Raw genomic sequence first — 26,251 nt, 5'->3', positions numbered from 1 at the left:
CACCTGTGAGAGTTGTAGTAGTGTGGTGAACCACGGCTGTCTTGCCCACGTGGGTGCCACTAGTATCATTGTCATTGAATGCTGTTGCAGTTTCCGAACCACTAACGGAATTAGTGGGAGAGGGGGAAAAACGTAAGCAAATCTGTTGGACCAATTTATCCATAGTGCATTGCCCTGGGACCGGTGGTGTGGGTACCTGGATGCGAAGTTTTGGCATTTTGCGTTCTGATGATTGGCAAACAGATCTATCTCTGGTTGCCCCCATCTTTGGAAGAATGGCTGCAGTATCTGGTCGTGCAGCTCCCATTCGTGTACTTGTTCTGACTCTCTGCTTAGGATGTCTGCTATCTGATTTTGAACTCCTGGTAGGTGTTCTGCTAACAGATGGATCTTTTGAGGAATGGCCCATCTCCAAATGTCCTGTGCTAGTTTGGATAGTTGGAGAGAGTGGGTCCCCCCCTGTTTTTGAATATAATACATTGCAGTTATGTTGTCTGTTCTGATCAGGACTGCCTTGGTGGTTATTTGCATTTGGAAAGCTTTTAGTGCTAGAAATACTGCTAATAGTTCCCAGTAGTTGATGTGTAGTTTCTTTTGCTGCACACTCCACTTCCCCTGCACTGTGTATTTGTCCATGTGCGCTCCCCATCCGGAGAGCGATGCATCCGCTGTCAGTATCACTTGTGGAATCGGTTCTAGGAACGACCGTCCCTTGGAAATGTTTGTTGTGTTCCACCACTTCAGAGAGCGATGCGTACGGTCGTCTACCAACACCAGATCTGTAATCTGACCTTGAGCCTGATTCCACTGTGTCGCTAGACACTCCTGTAGTGGACGCATTTGTAGTCTGGCATGAGGTATTAGCAGTATGCAGGAGAACATCATGCCTAACAGCTGCATAAACACTCGTGCTGGTAGTGAGTGTTGTGGTTGAAATCGTTGTATTAACTTGACCATTGTCTGTATCCTGATTGGATTGGGGTATGCTATGGCGCTTTCTGTGTCTATAGTAGCCCCTAGGTATTGTTGAATTTTGTTTGGTTGCAGGTGTGATTTTTTGTAGTTCGCCGTAAACCCTAGTTGGTGCAGCAATTGAATGGTCTTCTGTGTGTTGTGAAGGCATTCTTATTGTGACTTGGCCTTTATTAACCAATCGTCCAAGTAAGGGAAGACATGTATTTTTTGTCTTCTTAGGTGTGCTGCCACCACAGCTAGGCATTTTATGAACACACTTGGTGCCGTTGTGACCCCGAACGGAAGGACTTTGAATTGATAATGTTGTCCTTCCACTACAAACCTTAGGTATTTCCTGTGGGCTTTGTGAATTGGGATATGAAAGTAAGCGTCTTTTAGATCCAGTGTAGAAAGAAAGTCCCCTTTCTTCAGTAAAGGAAGTACCTGTTGGAGCGTGACCATGTGGAAATGTTCCGAATTTATGTATGCATTGAGAGGTCTGAGGTCTAAGATTGGTTTTAGAGACCCGTCTTTTTTGGGGATTAGGAAGTATAGAGATTATACTCCTGTCCCTTGTTGATGTTTTGGAACCTTCTCTATGGCATGCTTTTGTAGCAGTGTTAGTACTTCTTCTTTTAACAATGTCAGATGATCTTGACTCATTGGACGCTGTTTGGGGGGGGATGTTTGGTGGGGTAGCTGTGAGTTCTAGGCAATAACCATGTTGGATAATTTGTCTCACCCACTTGTCTGATGTGATGTTTTCCCAGACAGGTAGGAACTGTGATAGACGTCCCGCGACCGGTGTTATGTGGTCTGGGGGAAGTTGTATTAAGTCATTGTTTTGGGGTTGGGGAGTTGCGGTTGTTATTATTTCCGCGACCTCTACCCTTGTTGTTGTTACCTCCAACTACCTCTTGAATTACCTTTGGGTGACGTAGGTGTAAAAGAGGTGGATTGATGATTTGTTCCTGTATTTTTTGAGCCTCCTCTATAGGTGGATCTACGAAAGGAACCCCTTTGTGTTGGCTGTTGTAATGCTCCCATTGACTTAGCCGTTTCTGTATCCTTTTTCATCTTTTCTAAGGTCTCATCTGTGCTTGAGCCAAAAAGTGTTTTCTGATCAAAGGGTTGGTTCAATAAGGATGTTTGTACCTCTTGTTTGAACCCTGACACTCTAAGCCATGCATGTCTCCTTAACATGATACTGGTGTTGATGGATCTTGCTGCAGTGTCTGCCGCGTCCAGGGCGCACTTAATGGAAGTGTTAGTGATAATCTTTCCTTCCTGTATTAGCTGATCTGCCCTCTTCTGATGTTCTTTAGGGAGATGTGTGATGAGTTTTTCTAACTCATCATAATGTGCCCTGTCATATCGTGCAACTAACGCTTGTGTATTGGCTATTCGCCAGCTATTTGCCGCTTGTGATGCTACTCTTTTGCCTGATGCATCTATTAATTTTGACTCCTTATCCGGTGGAGGGGCTTCTCCTGTGGATAATGAGTTCGCTCTTTTGAGAGCGTTTGATACTGGCAGCGAGTCTAGAGGTACCTGTCCTTTGATAAATATTGGGTCCTTTGGAGCTGCCCTATAATTTCTATCAATTTTTGGGTTTAACACCCTAGCTCTTACTGGGTCTTTGAATATGTCTGCTGTGTGACTGAGAAGACCCTTCAGCATAGGTAGAGTACCTGATGTTCTTTGTGTATTAGGTAGTGTCTCTAATAGGAAATCCTCTACTTGAGGATCTGTATGTAGGTCTACCTTATGATATTTTGCTGCCCTATTAATGAGCTGTACAAACCCTGTGTTATCATCAGGTGGTGAAGGTTTTGAGGGATATAACTCTGGGTCATTGTCATCATCTGACCCTGCGTTATAATTTTCCCATGGGTCATCCTCATCTGGGATAGTGTCATCATCCTCATGAGGTTCTCCCTCCCCTGTATCACTGTCTACATCTGACTGAGGTGTAGATGGTCTTGGTGTAGAAGGTGGAGGAATATTTGGCATAGTGTGAGGAATAGGAGAAGAGGGTGTGCCTCTAGGTCGAGGAGAAGTAGGAGGAGTTGTATTTGTCCCCATTGTTCTTTATTTAGAAGGAAGAGGTTTGTCCTTTAGCTGTTCATTCTTCCTCTTCTTTGTCACTACTTTGCCAGTTTGTGGATCAATAAACAAAATCTTTTGTTTCGGATCTGTCTGTTGCTCCTGTATCGGTACCGAAGCTTTTGGTTCCGAAAGGTGTCTTTGCTTTCGATCGTCAATGTTCGGTGTTTTCGGCACCGAAGATTTGCTCGATTCAGATTTTTTCAGTGTCGAGTGAGTTTGACGTCGAAGCATGTTTCGGTTTCGACATGGAATGCTTCGATGCAGAGCTTCCTCTTGCATGCAGCTTCGGTGTCGAAGTAAATGTCGACCGTCTCTCGGATCCGACATGGTGGGAGGCCGAGAGTTTCGGTTTCAATTTCAGTTTCGTGCCCGAAGGCGGGGCGTCGGAAACTTTTTTCTGCGGTTTGACCGGGCTCGAAGGCGGGGTCGTTACCGCACGGGGTCGGTTTTTTGGTAAGGGGACGTCGTCACTCACGGTTTGTTGCACGTCGAGTTCCTCGACATCCGACTCGTCCCCTTCCGACCCCGACTGTTCTTCATGATCCTCTTCTTCATCGAGGTGCTGGTCTTCTAACAGCTCCGGGATCGCCTCCGACTGCCTTCTGGAAACCTCGTGTCTTCTAGCTCGACGGTTTCTAATCGTCGACTTGGAGGAGAATGCTGCGCAGGCTTCGCAGTCCCTGGATTCGTGTTCAGCAGACAGGCAGAGATTGCACACCTCGTGTAGGTCCTTGTGTGGGAACTTAGCACCACACTCTGGACATTTCTTAAATGGAGTCCTTTCCATGGACTCCGGGCTTGACCACGTCGAGAAAGGCCTCCTGTTCGTCGACGTAGCTCAAATCTTTTTTTTGATGTTGGCGTCGAAACGCGTCGGAATGTAAATGAAATCGCGTTCGATAACAATACCGTCGAATTGGAAATGGAATTCGCGCCGAAAATTCACTTCTTTCCGAAGTTGATCTGGAGCGCTTCAATCCTCATCCGAACCCGATGGCGGAAAAAAACAATCTAAGGATGGAGCCGATGCCCATGCGCACTACCAACCAAAGGAGGAGTCACCAAGCTACAAAAGACTCTCCAAGAGAAAAACAAAGTGCAATCCTCCGAGCCCAACACCAGATGGCGATCTATTCATAATGTACCATCTGCAGCCCATATGCCTCGAACATGCAGTTACTTTGAGTACTGGGTGTGGTATGCCTAGATACCACATATTGGGATCTCTGCATTCAAGGCATGTACAACTTTTTATACTCTGAAATTGAGTTCACTTTTTCCACAAGTGAACATTTCCACACTTAACATTTTTATGGCCCTACTTCTTATAACATGAGTTCCCACCAGAGAAAAATGGTTAACAGTTTTGAAGGTATGTAACCGACTCGACTCGTGAACCCAGGTTCCCTAAGGCCTAGATGGGTACTCAAGTTGCACCTCCAGCGGCACTGGGGCAGCCGGGTGCAAAGTGCAGGGGCCCAATGTTAGCCAACAGAGCTAAGGGGGCCTTCGGTTAGGGACTGCTGACAAGCAGGCCACTCAGTTGTGGGAGCCAGGCTCTAGGGGTTAACGTCAGCACTGCAGGGGCCAACGACCAGCACAGGAGCTGCACCAGCAGCAGCACTCAGGCAGCTGGGTGCAGGGTGCAAAACGGATATAGAGGACCCTGTGCTTTCCAATGGAGACCTTCGGTTTCGGAAAGATGCTGCAGGCTCGGGCAGGGAGACTTCTTGAAGGCGACCACCGGCTGGTGAGTTAAGTTGGTATTTTGGGGGATGACTGGACAATGTTGGTAGGGTCCCCCAAGGCAGTGGGGCATCGGGTTCAAGGGTGTCTTCTGGTGTCAGGTTTTTGTATCAGCTCCAGTCACGGTCGGGGGGACCTTCAGGTTGAGGCTGCAGGTGTCGCAGGGAGTCTTCAGAGGTCGGGGGTCATCAGATCCCCAGTCAGGATCAGGGGGGGGGGGGGGGGGGGGGGGCGGGGAGACCTCCTTGAGGCTTTGGGCCACTCGAATTAAGGCAGTCGGATGCAGAATTGAAGAGTCAACAGAATCCAGATTCTGGAAGTGAGTCTTAGGTTGAGCAAATCCAGTGCTCACTGGAGACAATGTGAAAAGGTTGCAGGGCAGTTCTTTTGGGCTCTGGGAGTTGCTGGCGGCTGGATTAGCAGGGGTTCTTGCTTTAGGCAGGTCTTAGACAGGACAGGCCGGTATGGCAGGGGCTAAGGCAGTTGGGGTCCTCTTCTACTTCGTGGGTCAGCACAGCTCTTTGCTACTTTTTTCATCCTCGAATCTAAGGCAGGAAGGTTCAGGGTTGCCCCTAAATACTAGATTTAGGGGTGTTAAAGTGGTGTGCAGGTGTGGACCAAAAGGTCCCTTCCTTGGGGTGAATAATGTAGGAGTAGGATCTGTTTCTTATGTTTACTCCCACTTTTTGCTGGTGTTTCACGGTTTTTAGACTTTAGTCTGGTTGGGGCTCTGCTATCCAGGACCCCAGCCTAGCTGCTTCCTCTCTAAAATGATTGCATGTATTTTAGGTACACTCCAGTTTGGTAACTGGGATACCCTTGTGAGTCCCTAGAATATGGTACACCAGGTACTAAGGGCCTAGGTACCCCAGAGGCCTACCAGGGGCTACAGCATGTATTATGCAACCCCTGGGAAGCCTTCCAAAATGACACCACAGGACTGCTACTGCAGCTTGGGTAAGGTGGTGAAGCACCCCTTACTTAGATATAAGTTACCTATATCTACATTAATTCACTGCATATAAACCTAACATTCACCCCTATGGCAGGCCTAATCAATCCTGAAGGCAGGGTGCTGGTTTGGAGTGATAGGGTGCCCATGCTTGAGCAGAGCCCCTCTGCAGCCTTCGGAGCCTATTCTCTGGGGCTGTTCTGTGATGCAGCCAGACCATATACTCAAAATGGATGCTGCAGCCACAGACAAGAGTCTGGCCTCCTGCTGCTGGGGGAGGCCTGGAAAATATGTTTCCGGTCAGAGGGAGGTGTCACCACCTCCCAGACAGGCTTTAGTGTAATGGGGCACATTTGGTGACCCTGTGCATAGCCCAGTTCAAACCGGTTGCAGGGGCTACCAGCCCCTGCTCTGGCGCGAAACAGGATAAAGGAAATGTGTGTAGCCACGCCTCTTTCCAAACCCTCACATAAGTGGGTCTCCAGAGTATGTCCAACCCCTTCCTTGGGTATAAGAAAGGAACCCCTGACTACATGACTTTAGATTACACCTGGACGAACCTCTGATACTGAATCCTGGAACTTCGATGATCTGCACAGCGCTGGATGACTGAAGAATCTCCATTGGAGTAAAGGAGTTACTCTCCTGCTTGGCAGGCACCAAAGACACATCCGACCGGTTTGTATCTCCAAAGCTCCCGACGGACTCTGAAGCAACTGCCGCCCAGGAGGTGGCTTTCCAGACTTCTCCGAGGCCAACCTGAGTCCCCAGCAAAGCGGAGACTCGCAGCCCTCGTGAGTACCGTGGAACCTGAACCCCTGGACACTGTGCACATTTGCAAGTTCATCAGCTTCTCAACGTACCTTGAGGCTGTGCATTGGGTTACTAGTAGCCCAGACCCTGAGCACCTTTTCCACTGAGGAGTGCTGGCCTACACTCCACGAGTGTTCTGTGAGCCGGCCCTTTGTGTTTTCGCTCGAGGTACCTTCACGATCCGTGGTCCGTTGGGCTTCCCTGGTTGCTCCAGAGGTGCCCTGACTCTCCACCACTTGGTGAGTCCCCCAGACCTTGCTGGCCTGCACCGAAGCATCTTTTCTCTTCCTGCGTGGCTTGATGTTGCCAAGGCTTGTTAGATTCAATCAGGGCACCAACACCGCAGCACTCTGCATCCTTTGTGGGACAGCTCGAATCCAGCTCCTGGTCGTAGATGCTGCCTTCTGGCTGCAGAGTCCAGCTTCACCTCTTCACACCTTAATCACCCGACATAGGTGGGCATTCGACTATTGTGCCCCTGGTCACCGACTAGTGACCTAGACTCTTTCAGGTTCTCCTCATCCTCGATCCAGGCTTGGATCACACCGGACACTTTCCACTTCGACGGCAGCAGCACTTTGCAGCAGATCGCCATTGACATCAACGACGATTCCTGACACCAAAAGACACCTATGCACCCAGTTTCCCTGGGTGAGGTAACTCGAGAACTCCAGTGCTCCTGTGGGTGTTGGCCCTAGAAACCCTTAAGTCTTAGGGGGTTTGCTCAAAGTCCTCTCCTAAGTGTCCTTAATCTTTAAATTTCCAAACCGCGATTTTCCCCATAGTAGCTAACGGTGTCTCGCGGCTGTGTTCTCACACTGCACGCGTCCCCCGTGGGTACCCTGTGTCACTACCGTGGGTGGTTCCTTGTGGTCCCAGCGATTCTACAGACTCTAGGCATTGTGTCTAGTCAAGTCGTGGTTCTTATACCACTTTCTTAATATATGGTTTGGTACCCCCCTGGGGCCCAGTGTATATTGTGCAATTTACTGAAGTTTTATTGCAGCGAAATTGTGTACTTTGCTCTGTAATCCCAAAGAGATTACTAGAGCGAGTTTAGTTATATATATATATATATATATATATATATATATATATATATATATATATATATATATATATATATATATATATATATATATATATATATATATATATATATATATATCTTGTGTGGTTCTCCTTTCATTTAGACATTCAAGAGGTTATAATCTGGTAAACCAAGCTGCTTTACACTCCTTCAAGACTCAGCCGAAAGGCTGCTCTCCATAGCCACCACTAGGATAGCTTTCAATAAAGGTTGTTTTAAACCGATCAATAAAGGTTGTTTGGACTGGTGCAAGGTGCCCACTAGAATAGTGGACAGCATATGCCAGGCCATCTTCTCACAAGTACAACCCAGTGGGAGGGGGCATGAGCCTCTTCCTAATTGGCTTCAAGATGAAGGGGACTGAGATGTGTGCTTCACTTCGCCTCCCCCACCTGAGGGGTGGGTTTGGCATAGGTGGGCAGACCTCTCTTCCTAGCTTGGATTTCCCTCCGACTCTCCAGCCCAAAGTGGGGTTCAGAACCGAGGGAAGCCAGTTGCTGTGGGCAGCAAAAGGCAGGGTCAGCTTCCAAAGGCGGCAGACCTTTGAAGCTTCCCCTTTCGTGGACCCATCCCATCCTGGGGGAGGAGGCATGACACCTTTGTTAAGGATGGGCTTTGTTTCTGAACCCAGAGAGTGGAGGTTCTCTACACAGGGATCCAGAAACCTGTCTGGTGATGGCAAATGGCTAGCAGCAAATCAGGAACCACACTAGGGCTGGCCGGTTTTTAGGGGCATCTCAAAGATGCCCTCTGAATGCACCTTACAATAAATCACACACTGTCATCACACTTCACTTTTCTGTGCACCAAAACACGCAGCCTGCAGTGGCAGTGTGTGTGGGTTAAGGCGCAGGGCCTCTAAAGGTGGTGCAGTCATTAGAGGCCTTCCTTGGTAACAGTGCCCTTGGTACCAATGGTACCTTTTACAGGGAGCTTACCGGTGGTCAGGGATGTGTCAATTGTGGCTACAAAGGTACAGTCTTGGGTAAAAACACAGGCCCTAGGAACCTGATTGGCAGGGACCCAGGGCATATCAAGTCAGGTTGCATCAGATGTTAGGCAAAAAGTGGGATTAACCATTCAAAAAGGGTACCTTTCCTACAACTGCCTTGTTTATATGCCTGCAAATATACACTGTTTTAGCACTGTGGTAGAACTACATCTACTATTTACGCTTTTGGTGATTGTAATCACTTTTAGCTGCTGCGGTCTACTGATTACTGCAGCATATGTATTCTATACTATTTATTTATTTATTTTTGAAATTTTTATTGCGCAAACAATTACCCTGGGGTGTCTCGGCGCCTGTGCGAACTAGCAGGACCGCAATAATAGAGATCACTGGTCAAACAGCCATGTCTTTACGAGCCTCCGGAAGCTCATCAGGTTGGGGGCATTTTCGATATTTAGTGGAATAATTACTAGAATAACGTTGGTTTAATAAGTATATTGAAAACGTCCCACTGTGTATTCTGTACATTTCTCGGAGCACAAATCAGCACTAGTGATTAAGCGAAAGGTTCTGATCAGTTTCCATCATCCCTGAAGGATCGGGGTTGTCATGTTCAGTGGTAGTTAAAAGCCATTCGCTCCCTGGTATGGTTAGGGGGGGGGGGGGGGGGGGGGGTCTATGGTGGTACTGTGAGCTAGCTGTTCTCTGGGCCACCTCACTCAAAGTTTTTTGTCCAACACACACACAGATCTTACGGATTTGTAGGAACTACACAATACTACTAGAGGGGCAGGAATTAACTGACTTATAATGTATATAGGCCTAGCTTACCAGTCGCGTGTTGCTGCGATCTCAGAATAAAGGAAATTCAAGGTAACTTGTTATGATGACATTCAATTTACATTGTGTCATTTTTATTGAAACTTATTTATTTTAATTTGGAAAACACTTCAACGTGTCGTTTTGATTCTACTTTTTTTATTCGAGTGCTTGTGGATACATGCTATTTTTTGTTTTTCTGTCTGGTGCGTACACGAATAAATCAGGTTTTCCGAGGCGTGAGCTGGCCACATACAGTTGTCCATGTGAGAAGCACGGATTCTCCAAATGGAGTCCACACACTTGCAGCGATTGTCCTTGTGCTTTGTTGATGGTCATTGCAAAAGCGAGTCGCACCGGAAATTGTAAACGTTTAAATTCAAATGGCATATCTGTTGGGATCATTGGAATACGTGGAAACAGTACATCTTCCCCCTTGAATTTCCCATTCAAAATTGTAGCTTCGATGACATTGTTTATCATCTTTTTCACCGAAAGTCTTGTACCGCTGCAAAGTCATGGTGGATTGATGTTTCCGAGAAGAATGAGAGGCACAGCAATTTTTAATGTCAAAATGTGCGGTGGCATACCGGGCAAATCCAGTGAAATCAAGAATTCCGTTAGGTAATTGACAACTTCGTCTTGATTCATCACAGTATCGATGGACTTGTACGTTGTCGCTTCGCCTGGTATTCCGTTTTGAATGCTGAAATTGATGGCATTTACATCGTTGTTTGTAGCTGCTAATATAGCACGTGCACTGAGTCACTGATGATTATTGTAATTCGGCGCGCTATTCGAAAGATTACGAGGGCCCTGGGGGGCCGATATTTAAAAAAATGTTATGCCAGAAACCTTCGCGGCAGTGTACTCAACAACTTCCCAAAGTTTCATGGCGATCGGCTGAATGGTGTAGTAATGCATAAAGGACAGACAGACAGATAGACATACATTCGCTTTTATAGATATAGATTAGAGGGTGCAGCTTTATACTTTGTCAATGTGTGGTGTTATTATACTAGCTTTGACAGGGTCTTTAAAAATGTCTTCTGCAGGACGTACCATACCCTTAAGGAGTGGTAGATATTGTGCTCCCCTTTGAGCATTAGACAGGGTTTCAAAATTAAAATCTACCTCTAATGTGTCTTTCTATAAAGGTACTCGATGGAAAGCTGCTGCCCTTGCTATTAAATCTTGCTATGCAGAGGCATTGTCAGGTGGTGATGACCATGTGGGTTAAAGATCGTGGTCCGTATTTCCTTGAGGCTCAATAACATAATTATCACAAGCATCCCCTGGGTGCACGTCTTGTGGCATGTCATCATAGCCCCTCGCTCACCAATCAGAGGAGGATATTTCCTACCTCAGATAGTTGTGGTGAATGAGGTGGTGGAGTGTATGCTGGAGTGGTGGTGGAAGTGAAATAGGGATGTGTAGAGGACTAGTGGCCACATCATCGTCCTTTTTCTTTGGAGGCTGCAGAGGAACGTCTAAATCCTTTTGAAATGATAACTGTTTCTTAGAAGAATGAGGCTTTGATGGCTGAATAATTATTTTCTTCGTTCCAGGTGTATTGCAACTAGGAATGATTCCGGTGGAGATTTCTATCTGACAGTGAAAAGAGGATTTGCTTTCAGTGCTGTTGTGCTAGTTTCCGAAGCATCATGCTTTTCTCTCAGTGCCAAAACAGATGACCTAGGAGTTATGGGCCCCGATTTGGAGGAGGTGGAGGCCCCTGCTGAAGGCTAAACTTTCACAGCCATGCAAGAGGGTACGCGTCAAGGTCTTTTTGCAGTGGCAGACCGGAAGAAGTTTTTTCGGACAGTGACAATGTTTTGGGCTTTGGATCAGGTTTAAGTGTCCTCACTGTCCAATGCTTTTGTGCCGGTTGGAGGGCGGCCGAACCTTGTTCGAAGTCGGACTCCAAATCCTGTATCAACAGTAATTCCTCGTGTAGCAGACGTTTCATCATCGTCCTCTTGTTGACTGAAAATATCCAGTATATCATCCACTTGTTTCGGTTTCATTTCTTACCGTCTGGCGTGTCGATCTCTAAGAATTTTATTTGATCAAAATGACTTACAGGTTTTGCAGCTTTCCTCTCTATGATCAGGGGAGAGGCATAGATTACAGATGGAATGTTGGTCGGTATGGGGAAATTTATAATGACCATTAGGACAGAAATTTGTCAGAGAATGTCCTGCTAATGGAACAGCGTGAGTTCCATTAGCAGGACATTCTCTGACAAATTCTGGGAAAGAGGCCCGTAGGCCAAGAAGTTGAGTCAAGAACCAGCGCCGCAGAAAGGTAATGGCTCGCAACGGTAAAGTATAGACAATACAATCGACTGAATCTGTACTACCTAACCGATGGGAGCCCGAAAGTCTCAAACCGGAGCACGAGAGATTACATCCGAACGGGAAGAAAACAATCTGGAAATGGAGTCGATGACCAGGAGCAGCATTACCAAGAGGAGCAGTCACATAGCCTTGTGTCTTGAAGACAACTTCTTGGAACAAAAACAACTTGTAATCATCCGAGCCCAACACAAGATGACGGACTTATGCACAGAATGTGTATCTATAGCACACATGCCTCGAACAGAATGTTTCATACCTTTGTAAAATAAGAATATAAAAGTGCTGCCTTCCCCCACAAATCGCTCAAAAACAAAGTATCTTTACTGGAAACAAGACCATCAGAAATCAGCAATTCAAGCGCTTGACTTTACATCTTTAAGTGTCATGACATTACATATCATATCAGGGAGACCACATCACCTAGGAATAAATAATACACCGAACTTGCGTTCTAGCAAACAAGGTTAGCTCAATTGTCTTGTTTGAACCAGCACCACTAATTACCCTACTATCAAGTACATCACACATTTGTCATCTACACCCCCATCCCGCTTTTTAAGTTCCATCATCTGGTACTTCTCTATAAAACACAGACCTCTATGTAGCCTTTTCTCTTTTACTAGTGTTGGTAAGGCTTTTAAAGTTCCATTGTTTAACAGATCAATAGATCCTATTTAAATTTGAGAAATGTAAGCATAGCCTGAACATAGCCTGATATCTGGGGACAGGGCATATCATATTAAGAAGCCATCTTCTTAGAAGGGACTGAAATCACCATGGGCTTAAACATATGCAGTTCCTTGGCAGGTGTTGCATTTAGATCTGTGGGGACAAACACCAAATCGTTGGTAGCTTTTGTAATGCCTAAAACCTCAAGCAATATTATTTGCTTCTGTTTTGTGACTCAAAGACCTACTAGGACTGGAGTTATGTTGAGGAGGGGAGAGTGGTAGCTGATAAGGGCTTAAGACCCAAGATACTGGCTGCTACGCTCACAGAGAATCTTTCAGAAAGCAAGTGGCCTGAGACTAACTAACAATCATTTGCTTAAAACTTGCCAGGCTGGAAACTTTCCCAGAACAACTGAATCAAGTGTTGGCCCTGCCTGACTCCTCAAACGTCCCCAAAAAGTTGTTCATGTAATCCTACATACTCTGTCATAACCAAAAATGAAAAGATTTATTAGAAAACGAGAAGTGGATTTGGATGCCCCCATTATTAAGAAAAGGCACTGGGAGAGCTTCTGGTATAACATTTGTCTTGTTTCTTTAGAGAGGCTAAGGAAGACTCAATAGGAACACACAGTGGTCAGATGCAGGGCTGATGAACCTAGTTTGCCAGGGTTGAAGACAACAGCCAGTTCTAGACTATTTTTTAAATTTGTATTTATTTAAAGAGTTTTATTAAGCGCTGGCTAGACCTGAAGGTAAATAGAGCACTTTGCATAAGGTTCCACAAAATTACACAGTACATTACATTACATTACATTCGGGCAACATCAGTTGCTAGAAAAACATTTCAAGAGCATGGATGCGAAGAAGGTTAAGGGGCCGGGAAGGTGGGGGTAGGGGAAGATAGGACAGGGTGGAGAAGGAATATCTGCCCGAAGACCAGCTGAAAAGGTGACTGCAGACTGCGATGTCCAAAGCCCATCTCCTCTTTTGCTATCAGGTAGCTCCACCGAGCTACGGGCAGAACGCTAGGCCTCGGTGGGAAAACAATTAAAAGAGCTAAGCGAATGTGGTAAAAGGAGAGTAGAGGGGGAAGGGTAGGGTCAAGGGGTAGGAGGTAGAGAAAGACTGGGAGACTATGGAAAGTCTGTCCAAAGTCCGGTTGGGTAGGTGAGGCGAGGTCCGCGGCAAATCTCCTCTATAGCCATCATGTAACTCCACCGGGCTTTGGCCAGAAAGTAAGGTCTCCACAGTCGCTCGCAGGTTCAGTGACTAGATGGGTAGGTCAGATGGAGGCTATGATTCGAGCTCTGTTCGAAGTCCAGATTTAGTCCCAGAGTAGTAGTACCGGGCGGAAGGGACCACTGAGGCAGCCACTTTAATCCGGGAGGGGACCGCAGTAGACTAAGCGTTGAGGCCAGATGGTGGGTGTTAAGCTTCAAATCTGAAGTGCGTTGCGGGTCATTCCGGGCAGGGTCTGCAAAGGGCAGAACGAGAGATCGAGTCTTGGAGGGGGCCCTTGAACTGGCCCCTTATTAGCTCAGAGTGAGGACAAAAAACCGATGTGGGAGCCAAACCAGCTATGTAGTATACACAATGAGCGCACTTCAGGAAATGCAGGCGTTACTCCCCTCAATACTCGCGCTCTTACGAAGACGCTAAAGTAGATGGAGTAAAAGCTGATCGCTTCGTTTAAATTGGCTGCCATTTTAGCGTCAGGCACAGCTCCGTTAGGGGTCGTCATGAGTCCACAGCAAATCCCGCTGAAATCACTCTTCCTCAACCACAACCAACATCTTTTAAGGTTGGTCACCACTTCGCTGGCATACTATCGAGGCGCGAAGCTGGTAAAAGAAGCTCCGCGTAATGCATGTGCCCATTTTAGAATCAGGCAGCACCCCCCAAACAAGCACCGCCAAAGCCCCCAAAAAGATGAGAAAAATTATGCCAGTACCTCGTCAAGTGTGTGACCGGCCATAAACTCACAAATCCAATGCTCGGCTAAACAATTAGGGGCTCCGACAAGCCACTATATCCGTCCGTTTTTAGAAAGACCCACTCTTCCATATTAGGTCGTAAGATCTTGCAACCAGGGAAGCCATCGGCATCATCAGTTCTGCATTCCCCATTGGCCCGTCAAACTCGAAGGCACCCAGAGTGCGCGGTCCAAGAGGAGAAATCCCGGAGGAGGGTAGCAATCAGAGGGGGAAGAGCCGCCCGCTCAAACTCCCCAGGAGTGAGGTTTCACCACCGAGCCAGCAGCCATGATGGCAAAGGCTCCGTGGGAACTCCTTCGGGACACTCAGAGGCTGTATAACAGGTCAGCCGGAGAACTCCAGGGGAAAAGGAAGGCACTTGAGTGCAGGTAAAAGATCCACCATGGATTATGAGGTAGGAGAGGGACCCGGGGCAAGTGCCAGAGTCAGTTCCCAGTTGGAGGAACTCCCGGTCGGAGCTTCTCACCCGGCGGCCACCTTGCTGTAGGAGACCATTGCAAGTTTAGGATATCAATGTAATGGGACATTGGTTTTTACAATACTTTACTTACAATACAGTACTTTGGCTCACTAGTCTGTGATAAATTATTTAAGACTGCCATAGAGCACTCTGTGCCAAAGGCTGGTTAACAATTTTTGCCTTTGAAAGACAGTTTCTTCCTAATAATTTTCGTATAGTATATATTGCCATTTCTTCTCTGCAGTAAACAATCAGCACTGTTTATCTCTAACAGCCAGATCTGTCCTACTTAAATGCAATTAGAAAAAATAACCAATTCAAGGGACAATAAATTCACTTAAATGTAAATCATGGCAACACTTATCAATAGTCGAGCATGCAGAAACTGGACAACTTATCTGCAGCAGTAAACAGGGACTAATAAGCAATACTAGGCATAACAAGAAAAAAAAAAACCTCAGTAAGCAAACGCAATTGGGGTTAAGGTCTGCAGGCTTATCAGGAGGATATGAGTGGAAGCTATTAACAGACAATCCTCAGTCATAAGATGATAGGTCGAAAAATAGAGCACAATACGCAGCAATGGAAGGTGGGGGGAGGGGGTTTGTAGAATGCAGTACCTTGTTCTCATTTGAGAGAATAGAGAGCCTCATACAGTAAACCCCTGCCAGTTTCAAGTTGTCTACTAACCAAAAGCAGTTAGTCAAGACAAAGGCCTACTAATATGTCACTGCAAACAGTTTGTTAACTTTATGCTTTTATAAAAGAGATTGGGGAAGGAATTCAAGAAATGTAATCTTCAGGGTACAAAAGATCAAGTACTGGACAAAAAAAATAAGAAAACTGTATGAAAATGCATAGCATTTTTTTACGTATCAGATTCAAGCTGCAAAACTCCATTAAAGGGAAAGTCTCTTAGTGAGCACTAAGTGGGTGAGTTTCAATGCATACGGGAACCAGGATCACACCTTTGACCTCACTACCATTTAACTTCAGTTTACCTCCTAACCAGCAAACTAGAAAAGTGTTTCCACAAAAGTAGTCTAGTGCCAGTAATACAAAATTGGTGAAAAGCAATAGGAGAAGACAATACTCACTCTGTCTTCGGAGATGGTGTTCCTGCTTACTTCCATGGTCTTCTGCATTGGTGATGCTTTCGTGCAGTTGTTGCAGCTTCTCCTGGTTTTGCAGGTGAGTCACGCGCAGCTGGGCTCTTAGATCTTGGATTTCGGACAGAAGGCTGCTTCGATCGGAAGATAGGAGATGCTCTAAAACCAGTTTCTGCTGCTGCTCCTGTCAAGAATAAACCCATTCACAGTATAAACAGTTAAATTTGATAACGGAATACAAGAATGGTGCCAGATTAAGAAGCATCTGTAACCTTTATGCCAAAGCTGACAAGTAGAAATTAGCAAGGCAATAACAGTTATCCCTTCTTGGGATCAGAGAAGGAGCCAAAGTATCACCTGCTCTTTTATAATATGTTCCAGTTTTCCTAGAAGCGTTCCTTTATCTCCTGATGTATGGCTGTAAAGGTGTGATCGCAGTTCAGTGCACAGGCAGTTTCGTTCCTTCTCGAACAGGACCTGAACTGCATGAAGCAATTCTCCCCTCCAGTCTGAGCTCGAGTCAGAGATGTTCTAGGGCAAAAATATAAATAGAAAAAGATCACTTGAACTAAAAGAAAAACCTGATTACAGTGTGCATTTAGTTGTGTGCATTTAGTTTGGGGTGTTTCCTACCTCTGCCCTCTGTGCAGCTTTAGAAAGAAGTTCCTTCAGGGAATGCACAGTGTCCAGCAGAGTTTGCTTGTCCTGCTGCCAGCTCTCCGAGAGAACACACTGACGGGATGGGAGTGGAGAACTTTCATAAGTCAGAGGACGTTGTGACAAAGCCAGGACCTTACAACTTTCTGTATGAACCATTGTCAGCATTGACTGAAAAAGAAACCAAGAGATACAATTAAACGTACCGATCCCCAGCCAGGATCTACAATTTAACTCTGATGCATGGAAAAAGTATAAATCTGCAATGTGTAAACATTTTAATGCACAAGTTACTACTCGTGTAACGATATTTCTGTAAGAGACATTAGTTAGTGATAGATTCCTTACCTTAGAATATCCCCAGGCGTCAGACTGGATCCGGATATTTTTGCGAAGCAGTACCCTTGCTCGTCGGTAGGCGTCGTCTGCGGCTCCCCCTCAGTCGTCGTCGGAGTACTTAGACGCCGCCTCCGCGTGCTGACGTCAGTTCTTGGACACAGCTTTTCCACGCCAAAAATGCAGAGCCATGTCAAAAACCAACACTGGTGTCATTGAAACTAGGGCCCTGCAAGGGGATGACCTTAACCCTAGATATCGGTTCGCAGAACGGGGAGGATGGCTGGGTCGGTAAGGAATCTATCACTAACTAATGTCTCTTACAGATATATTGTTACACAAGTAGTAACTTGTGCATCTGAAAGAGACACGTTAGTGATAGATTCCTTACCTTAGAATAGATACCCAAGCAATACCAACCCCGGTGGTGGGTCTGCGAACCAATAATCACACCAGAAAGTCCTGGAGGACGGAACTGCCAAAGAAGCCATCCCTCTGGACTTGGCTGTCCAGGCAGTAGTGTCTTGCGAGCGTGTGCAGCGAGGGCCACGTAGCTGCCTGACAAATGTCCTGCAAGGGGACTCCTCGGCCCAGGGCAGTGGTAGTCGCTGTGGCCCGAGTGGAATGAGCCCTCAGCCCAACAGGAGGTACCTTTTTAGCCAAGGATTAGCATGCTTGGATGCACAACACGATCCACCGAGAAATGGTCCGTTTGTGCGCCGCCCGTCCCTTAGTGCCCACGTAACCAACAAAGAGTTGGTCATCCACCCGGAACTGGTGTGTGCGATTCAAATAGAAAAAGAGCGCACGTTTTGGGTCCAGACGGTGGAGCCTCTCTTCCTCTCTTGAGGGATGCGGAGGTGGAAAGAAGGTGGGCAAGGTGATGGACTGCCCGATGTGGAAGGCTGTGACTACCTTGGGCAGGAAAGCGGGTTTTGTCTGCAAAACAACCTTGTCCGGATGGACAGAAAGGAAAGGAGATTTAGAGGATAGAGCCTGGAGCTCACTCACTCTCCTGGCAGAGGTGATGGCAACCAAGAAAGCAGTCTTCAGAGTAAGAAGGCGGATAGGACAGTTCTGAAGTGGTTCAAAGGGAGCGCACATCAGAAAAGTAAGAACCAGGTTCAAGTCCCACTGAGGCATCACGAAGGGAACAGGTGGAAACGTGTGTGTGATGCCTTTCAGAAAACGATTTACAATAGGGGACTTGAACAAAGAAGGTTGATCAGGCAGCCTTAGAATGGCTGAAAGGGCAGAAAGGTAGCCCTTGATAGTGCCCACAGCAGAGCCCTGCTGGGCAAGAGAAAGAAGGAAGAGAAGAACCTCAGACAGAGGGGCAGAGAGAGGATCCACAGCCTTTGCTGTGCACCATGCCACAAATCTGTTCCACCTGCAGGCGTATACCGACTTTGTGGAGGGACGCCTGGCTGCCAGAATGATATTACAGACTTCGGGAGGCAAGTCAAATGGCCTCAACTGTCGCTGCTCAATCTCCAAGCATGGAGGTGGAGACAGGACAGGTTCGGTGGAGGACTGTCCCCTGTTGCTGCGACAGAAGGTCCTCCTGAAGAGGCAGACGAACCGGGGGATCGACTGACATACCGAGTAGCTCGGGATACCAGTACCTTCGTGCCCAGTCTGGAGCCACAAGGATGACTTGGGCCCGGTCGCGTTTGATCTTCTTCAGCACTCTGGGCAGAAGTGGTATAGGCGGAAAGGCGTACAACAAACAGCAACTCCACTCGCTACGAAAAGCGTCTCCGAGCGAGTGCCGCCTTGGAAATTCCAACGCGCAGAACTGATGACATTGCACGTTCTCTTCGGTGGCGAACAGATCTAACCAAGGTTCTCCCCACTGCAGAAAGAGACCTTGCGCCACGTCCGAGTTCAGACGCCATTCGTGATCCATCATGCACCGGTGGCTGAGTTCGTCCGCCCTGGCGTTCAGAGAACCTGCCAGGTGTTGAACCACAAGGGTCGCAGCCTGATGTTCCAGCCACTGCCAAAGGCGCAGAGCCTCCTGACAGAGGGCCCACGACCCAAACCCGCTCTGTTTGTTGCAGTACCACATGGCGGTGGTGTTGTCCGATAACACCTGCACTACACTCCCTCGGACAGAGGGGAGGAATGCCTTCAGTGTAAGACTAATCGCCCGCAGCTCCAAAAGGTTGATATGGAGCCGGGACTCCTCCGGAGACCAAAGGCCTCAGATCTCCGCCTCTCCCATGTGTCCTCCCCAGCCCTGGAGGGACGCGTCCGTCGCAACCACATGCTCCGGTTGGGGAAGGGAGAGGGATCTGCTGCTGACCCAATCGCGGTCAGTGAGCCACCACTGCAGTTGTCTCGCAGTGCCCTCTGAGATCAGGACATGGTCGGACAGGTTGCCCTGATGCTGGGCCCACTGAAACTTCAGGTCCCACTGCAGAGTCCGCATCCGCCCACGGGCGTGATGCACCAGAAGGATGCAGGAAGCAATCAGCCCCAGAAGCCACAGCGTCAACCTGACCGAGACTCGGGATAAAGGCTGAAAGATCGGAATCGGAGCCTGAATATCCCGAACCCGCTGCTCGGGAGGATAAACCCGAAACTGCGCCGAGTTGAGAACCGCTCCGATGAAGAGGAGCTTTTGAGAAGGACACAGGTTTGACTTCAGCACGTTGATGGAGAACCCCAGCAGGTGCAGGAGATCCGCCGTCGTCTGGAGGTGGCTGACAACTGTCTGGGGGCAAGCCCGCCTTCAACAACCAGTCGTCGAGGTAGGGGGAAGACGGAAACCCCTAACCTGCGCAGATGAGCTGCGACCACCGCCATCACTTTTGTGAACACCCATGGGGCGCTGGTAAGGCCGAAGGGCAGCACGGTAAACAAAGTGCTCGTGGCCTACCCTGAACCGCAGGTAGCGCCGGTGGGCCAGCAGGACAGTGATGTGGAAATAAGCGTCCTGCAAGTCCAACGCTACCATCCAGTCTCCTGTGTCCAGGGCAGCTAAGACCTGAGCCAGTGTCAGCATTTTGAACTTCTCCTTCGGGAGGAAGCCGTTGACGTTACGTAGGTCCAAGATAGGGCGTAGGCCCCCTTTGCCCTTCTTGGGTACCAGAAAGTAGTGGGAGTAGCAACCACACCTTACTTCTTGCCCAGGAACGCGCTCGATGGCCCCCTTGGCCAAGAGGGCCGTAACTTCCTCCTGCAGAAGCCGCAGATGATCCCGCCGATACGCGGTGGTATTGCGGTGGCATGGCTTGTTGGGTTGTCTCGAAGGGGAGGGAGTAGCCCCTTCGGACAATTTGCAGCACCCACCTGTCCGATGTGACAGTGCGCCAGTGGGAGTGGTGATGGCGAACCCTGCCTCCCACTGGCGTCACATGGGCCTGGAAGCACGGACTAGGAGGGTTTTGAGGCGGATGCTGCGGGGGAAGGTGTGGACTGGCCTCGCCGTTATCCCCTACTGCCTCCACGGCGATTTCCACGGCCGCCACCGCGTTGGATGTTAGTCCGCGGTGCGTGGCTGGCAGCACGTGTGGGGGCGCCCCTTCCTTGGCTACGAAAGGAGCGAAAGGCACCCGTTTGCTGGCGCAGGGCCGAGAGGCCCAAGGACTTGGCCGCAGCCCTGGAGTCCTTAAAGCGCTCAAGTGCATGGTCTGCCTTGTCGCCGAAAAGGCGACGGCCATCAAACAGCATGTCCATGAGAGTATTCTGGACATCGGCCAAAAAGTTGGCGGACCTCAACCAGGCGTGGCGACGAATCGCCACCGTCGTTGCCATCGCTCTGCCCAGTGAGTCGGTGGTATCCAGCCCACACCGGATAGAATATTTTGCTGCATCCCGGCCTTCCACAAGGGCTTGGCAGAGTTTGGCCCGTACCTCCAACGGACACTCTGGCAGTAATTCCGCGACCGTGTCCCACAGAGAGAGGGTGTAGCAGCCCAAGAAGCATGCAGTGTTGGAAGACCGCAGTCCCAGACTCAGGGAGGAGAATACCTTTTTGCCGTACTGCTCATACCTCTTGGATTCCCTGTCCGGCGGAGCAGACGGGAATGTGGTCTGGGAATTCGAAGCCTGGATGACCAGGCTCTCAGGGGAGGGGTGAGTGGACAGGCAACAAGGGTCGCCCGGGGCCGGGCGGTGGCGTCTCGCCACGCTCCTATCTACGGGCGAACCCGTAGCTGGCCTGGACCAAGTGCCCAAAAGAACGTCAGTCAAGGCCTCATTAAACGGCAGCAGAGGCTCAGCCGAGCTTGACTGCGGTTTAAGGACCTCAGTGAGGAGGTTAGTCCTCACGGCCGCGACTGGGAGCTCAAGGCCCAAGGCCTTGGCCGCCCGCGACAACACCACACTGAGGGTTGCCCCCTCCTCCGTAGCCACGGTAGGAGGCGAGACAAAGCCAGTGTCTGGTGAGGTGTCCAGACCATTGGCATCCCCAAGTCCACCTGTCCAGTCCTCCTGGGACTGACACTCCAGTGTCAGAGGGTCCTCAGACCCCTCCCAATACTCATCACCCATCTCTTGATAATCAGGGTTGTCAAAGGATGGGGCGGTTTCATAGAAGGTAAACTCCCCAAGCGGCGTCGAAAGCGGCGCCGTTCCGACGCCGCCCGAGGACGGCGCAGCAGGTGACACCTGAGGGATCGGCGCCGGTAAGGTCGTCAGGTCAACCGGCGACGACCCGGATCCCGAAGCGAATCCAGTGGGGCCCTGCGGCGCCGCGCCCGAAGGCGGTGGCGGCGGGCCAAAGCAACCGGCGGCGTTGGGGCCAAAGCACCCGACCCGCTAGGGCCCCCAGACGGGTCTGCTGGGCCCGAAGACGCCGCGGAACCCGTCGGAGAAGCGAGGGACCTCATGGCCATGAGTAAGCCCTCTATCTCCCCCGGCGTTCTGCCCAGGGACCGGAGGGTGTGGGGCAGGGCGCGACGCCCGCGACTCCGACGGAGCCGCGTGGGCGGTGTCACCCGAACCCTCGCCCGCATCGCGGGGTGGGCGGAAAGTAGGAAGAGCGATGACGTCTCTTCGACTTCTTGTGCTTACCTGACTACTTCGACCCGGAGGAGTGATGTCGACTCCTGGAGCTGTGATGGCGGAGCAGGCCTTGTCGTGGAGGTCCACGCCGAGACAGTGGAGACACAGACAGTGAGGATCAGTGTGAGAAGTTGGCCTGATATGCAGTGCTCACTATTCTAGTGATAACTATGTATCAGTCCAAACGACCCTTATTGATAATTGGTTGTAAGTCAACCTTATAGACCAGCTATCCTAGTAGCATGGACAAGAGCAGTCTTTAGGCTAAACTCTAGAGGGCGTGTTAAGCCAGCTGTTATACCATCACATATACCCCTTGAACACCAAGTGAAAGGACACCACACAAGTTGTTATGAAAATTAAAGGATATTTATTTATAACACAACAACCCTGGACTCTTTATGAGGACAGGGTGCTAAGCACAATTCAAAACTCTTATAGAAATACTGAAAGTCGCACAATTTACACAAATGTCCGAGGGGCACGCAAAACCATATACTATGGAAGTGGAATGCGAATTGCTAGCAGGTAAGTAACTATTCTCAGAGACTTTAGAATCTCTAGGCCTCCAATGCTGAACCCTTAGATTAGAAGCAGGAGGCTTAGGAGCACCGTGTGCAGAGTGGAAACTCTCACGCGTAATGCGGGACAAAGTCTATGGATACTAGCAAATGCAAATTTAGTGTTCTCGGGCGAACCCGACTAGGTAGGTCAAAAACGAAAGTGGATCTATACACTTAGAGAGTGATTCTACGCTGGAGCACCGTGGTACTCAGTTTACCTAGCCCAGGGGCTGCGGCTGCATAGGGTTCAAGTGTCGTCGGGAATCCTCGTTGACGAACCAGGAGCCTGAAGTGGAAGTTGCTGGCAGGCGACCAGTGAAGATGTTCCGGGCTGATCCAAGGATGGATCAGTGAAGAAGGATACCTGTAAGCAGAGGGGACCGAGTTCTGAATCACTAGCCAGTGATTAGGTTGGCACCAGGATGGCACCGGACGAGGTTACTCAGCCAGGTGAAGAGGTGACACTGGATTCTGCTGCTGCACGGACCAGGGCGCTGATGTCGACCAGGCTGGAGGTCTGCGGCCTGTTCCACGTCGGATGTCTGCTGCTGGCGATGCTGGATCCGTTGAAGGAGGCAACAAGCCTTGGCTAAGGCAAGCCCACGTGGCGACACAAAATGGCGTCTTGAGTGGACCAGGAGGGTCCGAGGAAGGTCCCCTTCAAGAGGAGACAAGGGCCAGTCTAGAGGAGCTAGACCAGCGGTGAAACAAACGTAGGACGTCGTCTGGAGGGTCACTAGCCAACGGGCAAGTGACTGGACAATGTGGCAAGCAGCCCAGGAGCAAAAGGGCCCCACGCAGATCTGGTGGATGCTGGGGGCTGGACTTCCGTGCTCGTGCTGCTTGGGGTTGGGGCTTCTCTTACCCCAGTGCACCCACTCGAGGGTCCCTCTGCGGTCGTGCTGGTTCAGTGTCGTGCTGGTTCTGATGATAGCCGGGTCCTCTGGTCTCGTCGCACCCACGGTTCTCAGCTGTGCTGTGCTGTAGAGGCAGGTTGAGGTCAGAGAGGGCAGGGAGTCCGGGTCTCGTCGTGCTGGTCGGTCTGGTTCCGGAGGAAAGACGTTCAGCAAACCGCAAGATACTTAGTTGGTGCCTGCTGCTGCAGGGTAACTACTCCTTAGTCACAAGGGAGAAATCTTGAGAAGAAGTCGAGAGTACCTTTCGTAGAAATAGTTTCAGGATTCAAAGATGATCTAATTTGGAAGGGTCCCCGCTCCTACCTTTATTCTAATGAAAGGGGCTGGTACGGGACTAGGTCCTGCCCATGGGTGGGACCAGGAAGGGGGGTGGTTACACCCCTCTACCCTGTCCGGACTTTCCCCAGCTCAGGGGCTGGTGTGCCCCTGGAACTCGTTCAAGCCGGCAGATGCATAGTGAGCACCGGGGTGCCACTTGCAATCACCTTCCTCCTGAGCCCTGCCTACCTGGTATACACAAAACCCTGTCTGGGATGGTGCTAGCACCGCCCCTGACAGGAAACCCTTTGTCCAAGCTCTCCTCGCTGGAAGGACTCCCAGCAGCAGGAGGTCAGACTTGTGTCTGTGGTGGCATTTTGTGATGCTGAGGCTCGAGTTAACTTTAACCGGGGTTCACAGTTACATACATGTCGTGTCCCTCTAGAAGGGTGGAATGCTAACCCCGTCGCCAGAATTGGCGAGGGGTTAGTATTCCAATTTGTATGACACCTTACTCGACATATTTTGATAAAGCGATACTAAAGTTAGCAAATAACCGCGAGGATTATAATGCACTTAAGAGTATATGGTATGCGTTATCATAGAACAGCTATTAGGACTTGGTTCCGCAAGCTGCAGACGGCTCAGCTCATGCCAGAGCACCATCTCACATAATTCCAAGCACTCTGCCTTCAGGATTGTTAAGGCCTGCCATAGGAGTGACTGATAGGAATACATGTGTCCATTTTAGGGTTAGATATAGGTATACTATATCTAAAGCAAAGGGCGATTACACACACCTTGCCCCAGCTGTACTGCAGCCAGTTGTGTCAGATTTAGATGGCCAGCCAGGGGTGGCATAATACATGCTGCAGCCCCTGGGTACAGGGACTGATAAGGTGACTCAGTATCCAATTAGATATGTACCTAAGGTACATGGAATCCATTTTACAGGGAGAGCAGTAGGCCTGGGGCCCTGAATAGCAGGGTCCCAGGTCAACTAAGTCGGAAAACCAGCAAAACACCAGGCAAAAAGTTGGGGGTAACCATAGTCCGGTATCCACCCTCCTACAGTCGGTGACCGACATTAGTCGGTCGCAATCCTCACAAGGCTTGAAACCTGGCATCCCTATCTGCAACGTCCGGAGTCGAAAGACTCAAGAAAAATGATCAAAAGGGATCAAAAAAGTTTTGTCAAAAAGTGACTACGGTACCACTTTTTTCCGGATCTGCACTGCTGGCGCGGAAAAAAGAAGAACTGACGTCAGCACGCGGAGGCGGCGTATAAGCACTCAGACGACGTCATCACGGCGCCCACGACGGACGCGGAGCCGCAGACGACGCCTACCGACGCGCAAGGGTACTGATACGCACAAATCTCCGGATCCAGTCGGACGCCTGGTGTTATTCTAAGGTAAGGAATCTATTACTAACGTGTCTCTTTCAGATTTGTCCATTAGAGCATCTCCTGTGCTAACTTTGATTAACTCTTTTGCCACCATATCCAAACACCAGAGCCAGAGTGCCATAGTACAAACATGGGCCAAAAAACAACTGATTTTCAAAGCGCCTGCACAATTCACTTCCCTCAGAATACCTTGGTTTGGGCAGTTACTAATGTGGGTGGAAACTAACAGGAAGAGTGTCAAGGACTAAGAATAAAAGTGTAAGCAGTGGGGTAACTAACCCTTACTTCTGTATGTTAACCTTCCTAACTTATAAGATAGGGGGCAACTTGTGGTAGGATTAAAATGCTGAAGACCTTACTCAAAGAGCCCATTATAAGGTCTGAAAGACATTTGCTTCCATGTTTTTCATTACTTCAAGGTGGACGAACTAAAGAAATATCCTGACAAAGTGGTTTCTGAGTACATAATACTCATCTGAAAGAACAGGTTTGAGTTATTACCCTGTGCCTTTTTAAGATGAAACATGAAATTATACACATAAGCCAAGGATAAAGTTAATTGGAGCCACAAATGACCTGTTCTGCGTCTGCCTGAAAAACAAGTTACTTACCTATGGTAAAGCTCTTTTTAGTGGATGCTGAATCTAACTGCAGATTCCTCACCTTTTGAAAATACCCAAGGCATCAGACTGGATCCAGAAAATCTTAGCAGACATAAGTGGCGTTGTGCGGCTTGACACAAACATGGTTACGCTCGGGAAGTGATATGCAGAGCTGTACATAAGAGCCATCTATGTCTGAGGATGTCAGTTATTTTCTAGACTGTCTGTGCTTCCATTTGCCGAGCTCATTAGCAGATTGGCTGTAACCATTGTGCTGATCTCTAGACTTGGGACTGTCAGAGGTGGTAAAAACAAGACCAGCTTAGAGAACAGGGATTGTCTGTAAGGAGTTTGGAGTATAGATTCTTCTAATCACACATTCCTCACCTTTTTAATAGATGCTAAAGCAGTACCCTTCCAGCAGTGGGTCTAAATTAGCTCAGACCAAAAAATCCTGCTAGACAG

At 48.9% G+C, this 26,251-nt stretch overlaps 1 protein-coding gene across 1 annotated transcript in view; it reads right to left on the bottom strand.

The window, feature by feature from the left end:
- The window catches only part of PCNT (pericentrin), a 1,129,672-nt gene that overhangs the window by 255,737 nt on the left and 847,684 nt on the right, over positions 1 to 26,251 (bottom strand). Inside the window, exons 35-37 of the mRNA XM_086956243.1 lie at positions 16,666 to 16,860; positions 16,390 to 16,563; positions 16,021 to 16,216 (exon numbers count right to left, since the gene is read on the bottom strand). Of these exons, the coding sequence (XP_086812369.1) occupies positions 16,021 to 16,216; positions 16,390 to 16,563; positions 16,666 to 16,860 (565 nt within the window). The remainder of the gene's footprint in view (positions 1 to 16,020; positions 16,217 to 16,389; positions 16,564 to 16,665; positions 16,861 to 26,251) is intronic.

The sequence above is a fragment of the Lissotriton vulgaris genome, chromosome 2_1, assembly GCF_964263255.1.
Source record: "Lissotriton vulgaris chromosome 2_1, aLisVul1.2, whole genome shotgun sequence".
NCBI classification, from domain to species: domain Eukaryota; kingdom Metazoa; phylum Chordata; class Amphibia; order Caudata; family Salamandridae; genus Lissotriton; species Lissotriton vulgaris.
The sequence above is the reverse complement of the archived record's forward strand: the minus strand, read 5'-3'. Positions and strand labels throughout refer to the sequence as shown.